The 14,937-nt window shown below is 37.9% G+C and overlaps 1 protein-coding gene across 4 annotated transcripts in view; it reads left to right on the top strand.

Annotated features, from left to right (window-relative positions):
* LOC140731747 (uncharacterized) overlaps positions 1-9,330 on the top strand; it is a 75,508-nt gene extending 66,178 nt beyond the window's left edge. For all 4 annotated transcript variants that reach the window (XM_073053499.1, XM_073053500.1, XM_073053497.1 and 1 more), the window contains 2 exons: positions 8,812-8,984; positions 9,063-9,330. In XM_073053499.1, the coding sequence (XP_072909600.1) occupies positions 8,812-8,984; positions 9,063-9,125 (236 nt within the window). In that variant the 3' untranslated portion in view covers positions 9,126-9,330. The remainder of the gene's footprint in view (positions 1-8,811; positions 8,985-9,062) is intronic.
* The last annotated feature ends 5,607 nt before the right edge of the window (positions 9,331-14,937 follow it).

Below are 14,937 nucleotides of genomic sequence, written 5' to 3'. Positions count from 1 at the left end.
GGGGGTATTAATAAAATCATTGATTAAAAAGGATCAATGAGGCATTGTACGTAAGATCTGTTACTAATTTTACTGCTGCGGTAGGAAACTGTCACGATTCCAGCGACAAATCAGCCCAAGTCTTGATTTGGAGAGATTGCTTGTGAGGTCAAGTGTTAAGTGCACTGGAGTGAGTGATGTGATGCTCTGTGCTGATATCCTTTTGGGATTGAAAACTTGCACTATTACTAAAGACAGGGATGGAGGTTGTTCCCAGAGAAATTTATGGCTGTGTAGACAAAGAAATGGGGAGTCAGGCTCCAGGCAGTCTGTTAAAACATGATGCAACTGGTACGAGGAGCCCACAATCATTGTGCGGGCCAAGATTCAGCTCTAATCTGTCTAATTGCCATGTGGCCGCACCACTTGTCCAAGTTTATCAAACTCCAGCTATGACAGGGACTATTTCTATTCAAAGCCTTCACTGTCATTCCCCAGCAATGAAAGCAGTTGAGTACAAGAAATTGGACCAGGTTCCCAGTTAGTGAAGACTGAACTGATGTTTTTTTTCTTAAAATTGGGCGATGAACCTTTGAAGGTATGGTAATAAATCAGTAGGTACCAATATGGTCCATACCTGCTACAACGGGTGTCTGTTCCCTTTTTATGAGCATCTCACAGAGGACAAAGAGCCTACAGAGACAAATGTTGCTTGGGTCTGCAGAGAACCTTGCTCTCATGGGAGGAGTGACTGCAGAACTGCATCATAATCTAAGGAAGGGGAGTAGAAATCTAGACTGTTTTTAAGACCCTAAGATATAGGAGCAGAATTAGTCTACTTGGACTATCAAATCTGCTCCACTATTTCATCATGGCTGATCCAATTTTCTTCTCAGTCCCAATCTCCTGCCTTCTTTCCATATCCTTTCATGCCCTGACCAATCAAGAATCTTATCAACTTATGCCTTAAATATACATGAAGACTTGGCCTCTAGACATTGCCTGTGGCAATGAATTCCATAGATTCACTGCTCTGACTAGAGAAATTCCTCCTCATCTCGGTTCTAAAAGGACACCCATCTATTTTTACGCTGTGGTCTTAGACTCTCACGCCATAGGAAACGCCCTCTCCACATCCACTCTATCAAGGCCTTTCACCCATTTGGTAGGTTTCAAAGAAGTTGCCCCTCTTTCTTATGAATTCTAGTGAATACAGACCCATCAGATGCTGTACACATGACAAGCTATTCAGTTCTGGAATCATTTTCATGAACCTCCTTTGAACCCTCTCCTGATACAGCACATCCCTTCTAAGATAATGGGCCCAAACCTGCTCACTATGCTCCAGGTGAGGCTTTACCAGTGTTTTATGAAGTTTCAACATGACACCCTTGTTTTTATATTCGTCCTCTTGAAATTAATACTAACATTACATTTGCCTTCCTCACCACACTCAACCTGCAAACTAATCTATAGGGAATCCAAGTTCCTTTACATCTCGGTTTTTGTATTTTCTCTCGATTCATTTCTTCTACCAGATTACATGACCATACACTTAACTTTGTATTCTATCTGCCATTTCTTTGTCCATTCTCCTAATCTAGGTGTCTTCTGTAGCCTCTCTACTTCCTCAAAACTACTTGTCTCTCCACATATCTTCATATCGTCTGCAAACTTTGCAACAAAACCATCATACAAATCATTGACATATAATGTAAAAAGTATCAGTCCGAACACAGACCCCTGTGGAATTCCACTAGTCACCAGCAGCCAATCAGAAAAGGTTCTCTTTTATTCCCATTCTTTGCCCCCTGCCATTCAACCACTGCTTTATCCATGCTAGAATCTTTTCTGTAATACCATGGGCTCATAGCTTGTTAAACAGTTTCATGTGTGGCACCTTGTCAAAGGCCTTCTGAAAATCCAAGTACACAACATAAACTGATTCCCAAGAACCTTCTCTTTATCTTCACACACTTCATGATATCGGACATATGGAACTTCCACCATGCTGCTTGTGTCTTCTACAGCGAATACTGACAGAAAATACTTACTCAGTTCATCTGCTATTTTGTTGTCCCCCATTACTACCTCTCCAGCATCGTTTTCCAGCAATTCAATATCCACTGTCACCTCTCTTTTACACTTTATATATCTGAAGGAATGTCTGGTATCCCCTTTGATTATACCTTCATCACTAGTTTGGTCTTTTAATATATTCAAATGAAATTTCAAGTACTTTAAACAGCTAAGAGCTATGGTTTGGCCACAGGAAAATAGATAGATAGATAGATAGATACTTTATTCATCCCCATGGGGAAATTCAACTTTTTTCCAATGTCCCATACACTTGTTGTAGCAAAACTAATTACATACAATACTTAACTCAGTAAAGAATATGATATGCATCTAAATCACTATCTCAAAAAGCATTAATAATAGCTTTTAAAAAGTTCTTAAGTCCTGGCGGTAGAATTGTAAAGCCTAATGGCATTGGGGAGTATTGACCTCTTCATCCTGTCTGAGGAGCATTGCATCGATAGTAACCTGTCACTGAAACTGCTTCTCTGTCTCTGGATGGTGCTATGTAGAGGATGTTCAGAGTTATCCATAATTGACCGTAGCCTACTCAGCGCCCTTCGCTCAGCTACCGATGTTAAACTCTCCAGTACTTTGCCCACGACAGAGCCCGCCTTCCTTACCAGCTTATTAAGACGTGAGGCATCCCTCTTCTTAATGCTTCCTCCCCAACACGCCGCCACAAAGAAGAGGGCGCTCTCCACAACTGACCTATAGAACATCTTCAGCATCTCACTACAGACATTGAATGACGCCAACCTTCTAAGGAAGTACAGTCGACTCTGTGCCTTTCTGCACAAGGCATCTGTGTTGGCAGTCCAGTCTAGCTTCTCGTCTAACTGTACTCCCAGATACTTGTAGGTCTTAACCTGCTCCACACATTCTCCATTAATGATCACTGGCTCCATATGAGGCCTAGATCTCCTAACCATGTGAATAATGAAGCTGCAGCTGGAATATTGTGTTTAGTTTTGGTTACCCTACAAAAGGAAAGACGTTAAACTGGAGAGAGCACAGAAAATATTTGTTACAATGCTAAACGCAAAATTATGGAGGAACTCGTCAGGACAGGCAGCATTTATGGAAATGAATAAATGGTTGGTGTTGCAAGCTGAAGTCCTTCATCAGGACTGGAAAGGAAGGGGGAAAATGCCAGAATAAGAATCAGGAGGGAGGGGAAAGACAAGCTAGAAGGTTATAGGTGAAGCTATGTAGGTGGGTGAGTGGTGATGAAGTACAAAGCTGGGATGTAATAGGTGGAAAAGGTAAAGGGCTGGAGAAGAAAGAATCGGAGGAGAGTGGATCATAAGAGAAGAGGAAGGGCAGCAGGGGGAGGTGATAGGCAGGTGAAGTAAGAAGCCAGAGTGGGAAATTGAAGGAGGGAAAGGGAGAGGGATAAAATGTCTGGACATTGGAGAAATTGGTGTTCATACCATCCATTTGGAGACTACCTAGATGAAAAATGAGCTGTTGGTCCTTCAACCCGAGTGGTCTCATCGTGGCAGAAGAGGATGCCACGGACCGATGTGTCAGAATGGATGGGGATTGGAATTAAAGTGGTTGGCCACTCCCGTTTTTTTGTGGATGGAGTGGAGATTCTCAACAAAATAGTCCTCCGATCTACATTCAGTCTCACTAACGTTGAGGCTGCATTCAGAGCATCAAACACAGTAGATGATCACAGTAGATTTGTAGGGGAAGTGTTGCCTCACCCAGAAGGACTGCTTGGGGTCCTGAATGGAGGTGAGGAGTTGGTTAACGGGCAGGTGTAGTACTTCTGCCACTTGCAGGATTCAGTGCCAGGAGGGTGATTAATGGAGAGAGATGAATGGACAAGGGGATCCTGGAGGGAGCAATTCCTGCAGAAAGCAGAGATTTGGAGCGGGGGTGGAGAGAAGATAAAGATGTTTGGATGTAGGATCCTGTTGAATATAGCGGAAACTGCAGAGTATGTTGGGCGAGGCCAAGAGAAACTATTCCTGTTAAGGCTGCAGGAAGATGGGGTGAGCATGGATGTTTGGGAAATGGAGGAGGCAGTTGAGAGCAGCATCAATGGTGCTGGAAGGAAAACAGGAGGACATCTCTAATGTCATGGAAAGGAAAGCCTCATACTGGGAACAAATGCTGCAGAGACAAAGGGACTGAGAAAAGTGAATGTCATTTTTATAGGATACGGGATGAGAAGAGGAACAATCAGAGGTGTGGGTATCAGTAGGTTTATAAAATTATCCGTAGACTATTTGTCTCCAGAGATGGGAGGCAGATTGAGAAAGGTATCAGAAATAGACCAAGTGAATTTAAGGGCAAAGTGAAAGTTTGAGACAAGGTTAATGAAATTTACTGTAGATAAAATGGCTGCATGAAGCTGCATCAATGCAGTCATCAATGTAATGCAGAAACAGTTGGGGAGGGGGGCATTACCAGGGAAAACTTGGAAACAGAAAACCTACAGCACAATACAGGCCCTTCGCCCCACAATGCTGTGCCAAACATGTACGTACTTTAGTAATTACCTAAAGTTACCCATAGCCCTCTTTTACTGAGCTCCATGTACCTATCCAGCAGTTTCTTAAAATACCCTATCGTATCTGCCTCCACCACCACTGGCAGCCCATTCCACACACTCACCACTCTGCATTTTTTAAATAAAAAAACAACTTACCCCTGACATCTCCTCTGTACTTGTTTCCAAGCACCTTAAAAATGTGCCCTCTTGTGTTAGCCATTTAAGCCCTGGGCAAAAGCCTCTGACTATCCACACAATCAATACCTCTCATCATCTTATACACCCCTATCAGGTCACCTTTCATCCTCTGTTGCTCCAAGGAGAAAAGGCAGAGTTCACTCAACCTATTCTCATAAGGCATGCTCCCCAATCCAGGCAACATCTTTGTAAATCTCTTTTTATATTTCCACATCCTTCCTGTAGTCAGGTGACCAGAACTGAGCACAGTTCTCTAAGTGGAATATGGTCTGTTCCATCTAGTCAACAACAAGCAGGCGTAGCTGGCCCATGGCTACACTTTTTGTGTCTGAAGAAATTGTTGAGTGTGGTGGTGGAGGGGAACCGGCCTGCCACAGTGCATCAGCACCCTATTTGTGATAATTTGTCAGGATTTGAGGGATTGAGTTATAGGCTGTGGTTGGACAGGCTGGGACTTTATTCCTTAGATCATAGGAGACTAATCTTATGAAATCACGAGGGGCACAGATAGTGCGAATATACTGTCTTTTTCCCAAGGTTAGGGAATCAACAAGTAGAGGGCAGAGATTTGAGGTGAGAGAGTAAAGATTTAATAGGAACTTGAGCGGCAGCCTTCTCAAGGACAGTATGAATTTGGAATAAGTTGCCGGAGGAAGTGATTGAATCATGTACACTAACAATTTTTAAAAGATAGTTGGAGAGGTACAGGGATTGTAATGTTTTAGGTTATGGGACTGATGTTGGCAATTGGGACCAACTTGGAAGGGCCATTTTTGGTGTTGTAAGACTGACACATGGTGGTTAAATCTACCAGATTTTAAGAGATGAAATACTTCTACATTTTTGCAGTAGAAAACAAATGCAGCATTCATATCCGGAATGACCTTTTCATCATTGTTGGGCATGATACAAGTTTTTAGACAAGGCATTTCAGTACACATTCATGGAAGGATTTCTCCATTTCATGCCACTCCCAGTCCTGCTGGCCTTTGGAACTGTTGAGTAAGGAAAGAAGAATTACCCCTCTGTTCATGAGAGAAAAGACTGGAGTGACACCAACAGTAATTTCCACAGTTTCAGACAGCTAAAGAGCAGCATTGCTGAGGAACTCTGAATAAATTCAGACAAAAATCTAAGTGAAGTTGACTTCAGGACAAGCCTTAAAAATATGGTTACAATGATTGAACAGAATTAAACTAATTGGTATAAAGTAACCACACGTAACTTTATAAAAATGAGTTTATACTGAACCAACAACTGATTTTTGTCAGGTTGCAGTGTGTAAATTTTAGTATTCTTTGTGACTTCCAGTTCAGAGTATTCATGCTTCCATCGCACAGCACACTATATTCCAAGATACAGTATTCACTTTCAGTACCTGATACAAAGTGGTACTAATGGTGGAATGCAGTTTGCTTAGTAAGTCTGAGATTTTCACATGTGCACAGGAATCCCAAAATGCAAGTTCTTAAGCCAAGAAATGATGGCTGGAACCCAAATTGCAGCTGGTAAAGGCTATGTTACCAAGTTTAAATAAACACATAGATCAGAAATAGGCCACTTATTTCTTCTCTATTTGTGAATATAGCACCACTCTTACAGATTTGAGGGGAGGGGGTTCAAGGGAAGGAGGGGAAGCGGCAGTGAATTTGAATTTTTTTTAAGATATCTATTACATAGGAGGATGCTGCTTGACCTTCTGTCAATGCTGGCCAAAGAGAGATTTAAAGTTAATTTAACTCCCTCTAGGGCCATAGTTATTCCCCCTACACACCCACTTATCCAATAAAGTATTGTCTACTTTAAGGCACCATTATCTAGCCATCCTACTACCTTCTGGGATTTCTGAACATGCACCCCCATAAATTTCTTAACCTTTTTTTCTTAAAGCATGTAATACTAGGATATTTGCTACTTGTTTAAATTATCTAATGCTTTGATATCTTCTGTAGCCTAGGCCCAACTTCTAACAAACCATACTATCAACTTGAGTATCATTCATCCCCTCTGGTTCTACTTGACTAAATGACTGGTGCTCTATGACTCTGACTAATGTAATCCTTTTGCAAGAAGTTTTGTACAGCCCTTAGCCCACCGCAAACACCACTAAAATTCTTAGCAACCATTTCACTTGGTTTCCTAAAACTAGGTCAGCTTTTAATCCAACTTGTTGCTTTCCTTTGGATCTTGAGCTTCTACTTTATTGACCCATCTGCCAATATTGTGAAATGCCTTGCTAAAATCATGTATACCATTTAGAATACTCTATACCCAGCACTCTTCACCACCTCAAATAATTTTTTAGACTAATGTAACATGACATTTGTTAAACAAAACCATTCTAATTCATAAACACTGAAGATACTTCAGATGCTGGAAATCCAGAATAATACATACAAACTGCTGGAGGAACTCAGCAGGTCAGGCACCATCTATGGAAAGGAACATACAGTTCATGCTTCAGGTTGAATCTTGATGAAGGGTCTGTTTATTCTTCTCTATAGATGCTGCCTGGCCTGCTGAGTTCCTCTACCATTTTGTGTGTTACCGTGCTGATTCTCCTTGATTCACCTGTGCCTTTATAAATGCTAAGGTTATTAAAATTGTTTCCAACAGCTTAACTATTGTTGAGTTTAAACTAGCTTATAGTTGCTCTATATCTATTGCTTTCTCCCTTAGTAAACAACAGACCCACATCAAAAACCATCCTGTCCATCAGCCCCCTACTTGTAGACATAGGTTAAGTTAGTTCCTCCTTTTTTTTCCAGTTTACAAACATTATAGACATTTTAACAGCCCTGCCAGGTTTTATATACAGACACTGGATCCTTTAATAAAATTTTAAAAATTTATTCCTACACTTAACATTCTCCTTCCAACATGACAAGATGTATTCATTCAGTTACCCTTTTGTATTTGCTAAAGCTGCCATGTTGGGTTCCCAGTAGACACATTCTTTCCTCATATACTTTTAGAACATCTTGGAATTTTCCATGATTTTGCCCATTAATTTTTATCCTCTGCTTTCCACTTTCAAAATTTCATCTCTACACTAGGCTTACTGATGCATTGTGCTCACTATATCAGTCTCGAGCTTTTATTAGTTGCTTTTCTTTATCCTTTGTCAAAAGTGTACTGCTGCCAAATAGGAGCTTCAGTTCTTTTGGTTAAAGATTCAAGACAACAGACACCACCTATTATTTGATATTAATTTGCTTAGCATAGTTTTTAAAACAATAAAAAGATGTTTTAAACAAAAGTGAAAATGACAGATGTAAGAGTTTATTTTATACATTTTCATAGTTTTAAGAAAGCAAAGGCACAAAGAACTTAAAATTCAGCAAATGAGGAACTTTAACAGGTAACATGAATGTTTTAAAAAAATGGCAGTGGAAAAATTAGTTTCTAGGTGCTGATTGTTTCCATTTTTGATCATTTGGAATTATCTCAGTAATTTTTCCCAGAGCTGCCAGATCGAAGAATTTGCTGTAGATTTAGTGAAGAAACATGTGCAATATTCTATTTCTGAAAGAGAAGAAAGAAAGTAATTGCAGACTTGTCAGCACACCAAGAATTGTGGGGATGTACCACCTAAAATACTGCACACATACAAGGTTAAACTAAGGACAGACAGCTCAAGTTGAGAGTTCATGTAACACTAAGGCATCATCTTCTCAGCATTTGAAATATAAAAGAAATAGGATGAAATAGAGAGACTGCTCTCCAAAAATAGTTTAGCCACTCAGACTGTTTATCCAAACTGCTTTGCTACCAACTCCTCATCCAGTCCTTCAATATCCTATCCCATTTTCCTTCCTTGATAAAGCCTTAAGCTGGTTTGACTTTGATTGGAATTAACCAAATTTTTAGCAGCTAAAGCATTATTCTGGTTTCTCAATGCAAAGTTAAATAGACTTGCATTGGATCTTTTGCAGATTAAAGAAATCAAGTGAGATAAATCAGATGTATTGTTGAAATCCATTCAGAAATTATCTTTATAGCCAAGTTTTAATAATACCATTGTAAAATGTGCAATATTCTATCTACAGGTTTTAAGAGCTTACTGGGAGCATTTGCTATCAGTGGATTACATGTTCTTCCAGTTTGGTTGTACGGGTACCACAAACAAGTTTTAACAAATAATTTTATGCTGCCTCTTAAACTTCAGTGGTTTGCAACATCATTTCTGATCTCTGGAAGATTTCTTTGTATGGCTGTAGAGGTAAGAAAAATAAATGTTATTTTAAATTAAAAAGGTCATTTGTAGAGCAGTTAACTAAAAGATTTGCTTTCATTCCAGTTATGGTGTATCTGGATTCATATTCTGTTCCTTGTAACAAAAGAAACCAAAGGGAAGGATTGATGAAACATTCACCGATGTCAGATTTACTCAGGAATATGACCTTATAGAATTCAGGTTGGACACTGCAATACAATTATGTATAATTCAAGATACTCCACTGAACTTATCTGTATTGCAATTCATTTTTGTGGGGATGGATGAGGGAGAGAAAGAACTGTTAACTCTTGAACATTTTATATTAAAGCATTTTCAGATGACAAACCAACATGTCAATATAGTAGAAGTTTTTTCCTATACTTTTCAATTAAAACTTCCAAAGGATATTAAATGATACATAATTCTAGGTTTACTACACATTTCTATTGAAGTAGAATTAATGAATTTTAGCAAAACAGTGAATATCCACTTTTGAAATCACAAGGTGCTAATTTTATTTATGCTGCCACTTTCACATTGATAAGTTTACATGTCCAATGGTATGAAAGTCAAAAAATACTCTAATTCAAACTGCAAAGGTAACTATTACCAAATTACAAATCATTAGATCAGTGGATGCAATAAAGATTGCCATGCATTACATTTTTCAATTCAAAACTGGTGATTAGGCAAGGCTACAAAAAGACTGAATCAGCTTCACAGATTCCATGAAGGTCATGTACTTACAGTTCAAGGATGAAAATATTGTTTAAGTATCTTGTAAAATTTCCACCCTTGCTAATCATTTGGTCTTAAAATAAAAGCCTTCCTAGAGCAGTGCTTGCCCTTGAGCCCAGAGTAGGGGAGTTGTGAGATCCATAAATGACTATACATTTGGTAATTCTCAATTGATAACTGTGGTGTTTCCTTCATTTGGTTCTTTGTATCCAGCTAAAAATCAAATGACTGTAGCTGAGGGCTATACAAGAACATTAGAAAATAGGTGCAGGAGCATCTGGCACCAGCCCTGCTATTCAATATGTCAAACATAGCTGATCTACCTTTGGTCTCATCTCTTTTGTACCAGTTCCTTGAACACTCTCAAGAATATAGATCTAATCTAACTGCTTGTGATTTGGCCATTACATTTAATGAGAAATAACTTTAATCAGTATCCTTTGCCATGGATAGTCTTTGCTAGAATGAACAGGATATTGCAATGCACAAGTAGAGTAACACAAGCACCGATCTAAGAGAAATATCCCAGGTTCCATTGTTTGCTTTAGTGCTGTCAGTTGAGGTAGTTGACTGAGCAGTTCACTACCTCACAGGAGTATCAATGGATGAACCCAGGTGCCTTTAAAAATGTCCTCCAACTGTACTAACTGATGTACCCATTTCAAATAGCAGATTGCAATTGACAGAGTGCAATAAATAACATTGAAAATTTATTCTCCTACAATTATATAGTTTGCTTACGAGCTCCCATTTGCTGGAAAATTTGTGACTATTAGCACCCAAACACTAATTGAAATACAGTAGTGGAGCTTCTTTCAGTATCAGATATTATTTGAATTACAATTTTTCACAGTATGCATTGCTTAAAACAATATCCCAAATTAAAGAGAACCCATTTTGGATTATGTAGCAAAACTTGAGCAATTACTCAGCTAGAGTTTACCACACCCTACCACCAAATTTGTACAAAAATAGTCACAATTAACATTCTTAATATCAAAACTATTTGGTGCAATCTTGAAAGCCAGAAGTAAAAAGTCTACATTATTCAAAAAAAATCTTTAGAGGAATAGAGAATTAACTTACATGGGATTGTTCTTGACTTCTACACTCGAGGTAATTAAAAGATTTCTCATTGTTTGATTTGATCTGAGTTATTAATACATTGTTACTGTACTTGTTACATACCTTGTTAATGACAAACTAAATTATCAATTTCAATCGATCTCTTCACTTTAGTGATTCACCTTGAAGCAGTATAATGCCAGCTCTGTTCATTTTTCTCTTAATGGCTAGAACTAAAAATCCCCTTGTATTCACATTTTAAAAAAACACAAAGTAGCACATTTTTGAGGCTTTGTTATGCAGTGCTAGAAGTAGGCAACAAAGGATTGTAACTTGTTCCAGAACAAGTTACAATCTGAAAATAAGAGATGGGGAAGAGATTCTAATATTAATAAATTCTTAATGTTTTATTTTTGGTTATATATTTGGGGATACAACATATCTGTATATACTCCAATGCGGCATACAATCTCCATCCAAGAATTGAAGCAAAATGTTGGTTATGATCATAATACCAAATTAAATATTAAAACAGTACAACATAAACAACGTGCAGTGTCTATGTTACATACTCACCTCAAATCTTGGAGGATGTGTTCTTGAATATTCGAAGATCATGAATTTGCATCACCAGGTTCTTAATTCAAATAAATGTACTTAAAGACTAAGTGTTGATTGACTAGGACCACTTGTTAAAAGCTGGGTTCCAAGTGAGCCAAACTAAGAGAGACCATCTGTCAACAATTGTACTGAATGTCAATCAAACTCACTGGCACAATGATTGCTCCAAGCAATTTTTCAGGACTAAAAGACACCAAGAATGGGATCAACTACACAATAATACACCTTGCTGTAATTCAGTTTTTATTTTCACAATGGTCCTATTCATTCATTGTTTTGGCTTAGTTACAGTCATAGTTACAGTAGCTTAGTGGGCCCAATGCAGAAGCTATGATTGAAAACACAAGTCTTAATAATTCATCTCTTAACTTTTAACAACCGACTGCCATAAACTTAAAGCAGGAACTAACTGTTTGGTTCATGACCAGGAAAAGCATGGTTAGGGCTTGGGCCAATTAAGTCACCAGAAGTTAAAATTATTTGCAACTGGTTCAATGCTCTTAAAGTAGTAGCTCCAGTTTGCATTAAATTTAAGGTATATATATTTGGTGAAAAAGTCTCTAAACAATTAAAATTATGTGGCCTTGGTGAAAATAAGAAATAGTGGAAGCAGTGAATTTAAGCAAGCATGCATGCATGCCTCATTTCAATTTTAGACGTATGGACAGTTCTACTTAACACATTAAGTGTAGAAGACATCTAGGAAGTACAATTTAAACATGTAGCAAAGCTAAAGTCTTACAAAATTCATGACTGAAGTGTCAAGACAAAGATTTCCTAGCTATTCAGTAACATATGTTACCAGTGCTTTTATTTGATGAATCAGCACACACATTTAACTTACCATCAAGGTAGTTCATGGTGTTTTAAATTCTAAAAAGATTTTCATTGAAAACTTAAGGTTGCGAATATAGTGATGTACTAAACCAGCTGATGTTTTGTACAAAAGTAAGTGTGTTATGTCTGGTGTAACGAAGTACACCTTTTTTTGTCAATTCCAACAAATAAAACTTAAAAAGTAATACATCTAGAACTGTCTGATTGTTTAAGACAATTCTATATCCAATACAACATACACAAAAGTGCTGCAGGAACTCAAGTCAGGCAGCATCTATAGAGGGGAAGAAACTGGCTATGTTTCATGCCAAGACCTTTCATCAGTACTGGAAAGAAAGGGGAGAAGTAGTTTAAAATAAGTGGAGAGTGCAGAGTTTCTCCAGCACTTATGTGTGTTGTTTAATATTTCCAGCATCTGCAGGATCTCTCATGTTTATTATATAGCAACTAAACAATTGGTAGTTTCGGCAAAGAAGTCTCCAATATCTACACAAATCTAGAAATAATTGCATTTGCTGGTAATTAACTGAGGGATATACTACTTGTCCCAAACTCTTGTCATTCTGAAAATACATTACAGTTTCACAAAACTTTGGAATAAATGTTCTGGTAGCACATCACTAATGATATTCTAGCAACAAATGTAAACTTAGTAATAGATCATTACAAGCAAATCAGTGGGAAGATTGCATTTGAGGCAGTAATTTTAAGACCCAGTTTTATTCCAATTTTGTAATGGTCTTTATACAACACATACAACCTGCATCCCATGGCCCCCGCAAAGAAAGAACAGTATTTCTGCTCTCAAACTCATGCAAATGTATTGTGTATAAACACTTTTCTAGTTACAATGAAGGGCAATCAATGTCATTTCCTACCAGTTAAGCTCAAATGTGTAAATTCAAAATGAAAATTAAAAAACTTCAGATGCTGGAAATCTGAAAATAAAAAGAAAATGCTAGAAAGCACCTGTTGAAGGAGAAAGTTAATGTTTCAGGAAAAATACCTGAACAGCACCATACAAAGTCAATGGCTACAAGTACATATATACAGGGAGCAGGAGAGGTCCAGCAGTCCAAAAGAGCTTGACTATTTTCTCAGTTCTGTCTTGTTTATCACCATAACTTCTCACCCCATTGCTTTTTAAGATTTTATTTATTGCTACCTTAAAACGTATTCAGACATCAAAAGATAGTGGAAGCTAAAAGTTCCAAAGATCCACTAGTCATAGAACAATAGTATGGAAAATAAACCCTTTGGCCCAACTCACCCATGCTAACTGTGGTGCCCCACCAAGCTAGCCCCATTTTCCTATGTTTGTTCTGTATCCCTCTAATCTCTTTTAGCCACGTAATAAACTTCTTTCTGATGTTGTCACTATCCCTAGCCTGAGGAAAATATTTTGCCTCATCTAATAGGCAATGCATTTTAATGACCCCTTAAATTCTGTCCACATTTAATCACAAAACTTATTACAATTTTTCAATAAAATCATCACACAACTTTTAAACATCATAAAATCAAAATACATGTCCCAACTCACTCATTCCAGGCATAAACTACGTAATCCTTCTCTGAACTGTTTTCACTGCATTTGCATCCATCCTTAAATCTGAAGCTCAACAACTTAACACTCTACTCCAGATATAATCAGCACAATACATAATTGAAGCACAACCTGCCTAATGCAGGGTCTCAATCCAAAACATAATCTTCTGTTTGTCTCCACTCACTCCACTGCTCAACTCAGGAGTTCATCCAGCAGCTTACTTTTTGCTCCCAGTTTTCCTGCATCTGCAGTCTGTCTCTTTGCTTTTGTATTGCTTCCCTAGCAACAGCTTAGTTAGCTTTCCTGATTACTCATTGATATCTTACAATTCTGCATTTTTCCCATTTATGAACCACTTAATCTTTGTTCACTCATTTAACCTAACTAAAAAGAGCTACCTTCTTCTCCCCTTTTCACAACTTACTTTACTATTTTTGTGAAAACAGCAAATTTAGAAACCATCTCTTTGATGCCTATTTTCAAAATCATAATTGTAAAATGTCAAGATTCTAACACTCATCCCAGTGGCACACCATTCATTAAATCATTTTAAGCCTATTGTGCTTCCTCTTAGCTAGGCAATTATCCATTTATGTCAATATGCTACCTTCTATACCGTGAATAGTTTTCCACAATGACCTTTAATGCAGCACTTCATCAAAACCACTGGTTCCCCTTCATCTACTGGACATGCAATTTCCTCAAAGAATTCCAATTATTTGATGAAAATCATTTGTCTTCCACAAAATCATGTAGATTTTGCCCATTTTATAAATCAACATTGAAATGTCTTAAAATAATAGCAACCAACATTTGCCCTGTAACAGATGTTAAGCTAACTAGTTTATAGTTTCCTGCTTTCTGGTTTCTTTTCCTTTCTCAATTAAACTAAATTAGTTATTTCCCAATTTATTTAGTGCCTTTCACACAGAAAATTTTGGAAAATTAAAATTAATGCATTATCTAACTAAACTACTCTGCAATAAAACCCATCAAGACACAGGCTCCACTTGCCTGGTTATTTGAAGCTTTTCTCACCCTTCCAACTCTTGATTTATAACCACACCTCCCTGTCGACTGTGTGGTGCCTACACCCATGTGGAAAAACCACACATCTTGAAATGAATTGAACAATCAGCTAAGAAG

This window comes from Hemitrygon akajei, chromosome 8 (assembly GCF_048418815.1).
Source record: "Hemitrygon akajei chromosome 8, sHemAka1.3, whole genome shotgun sequence".
Lineage (NCBI taxonomy): Eukaryota > Metazoa > Chordata > Chondrichthyes > Myliobatiformes > Dasyatidae > Hemitrygon > Hemitrygon akajei.
This window is presented reverse-complemented; position numbering and strand designations above follow the sequence as displayed.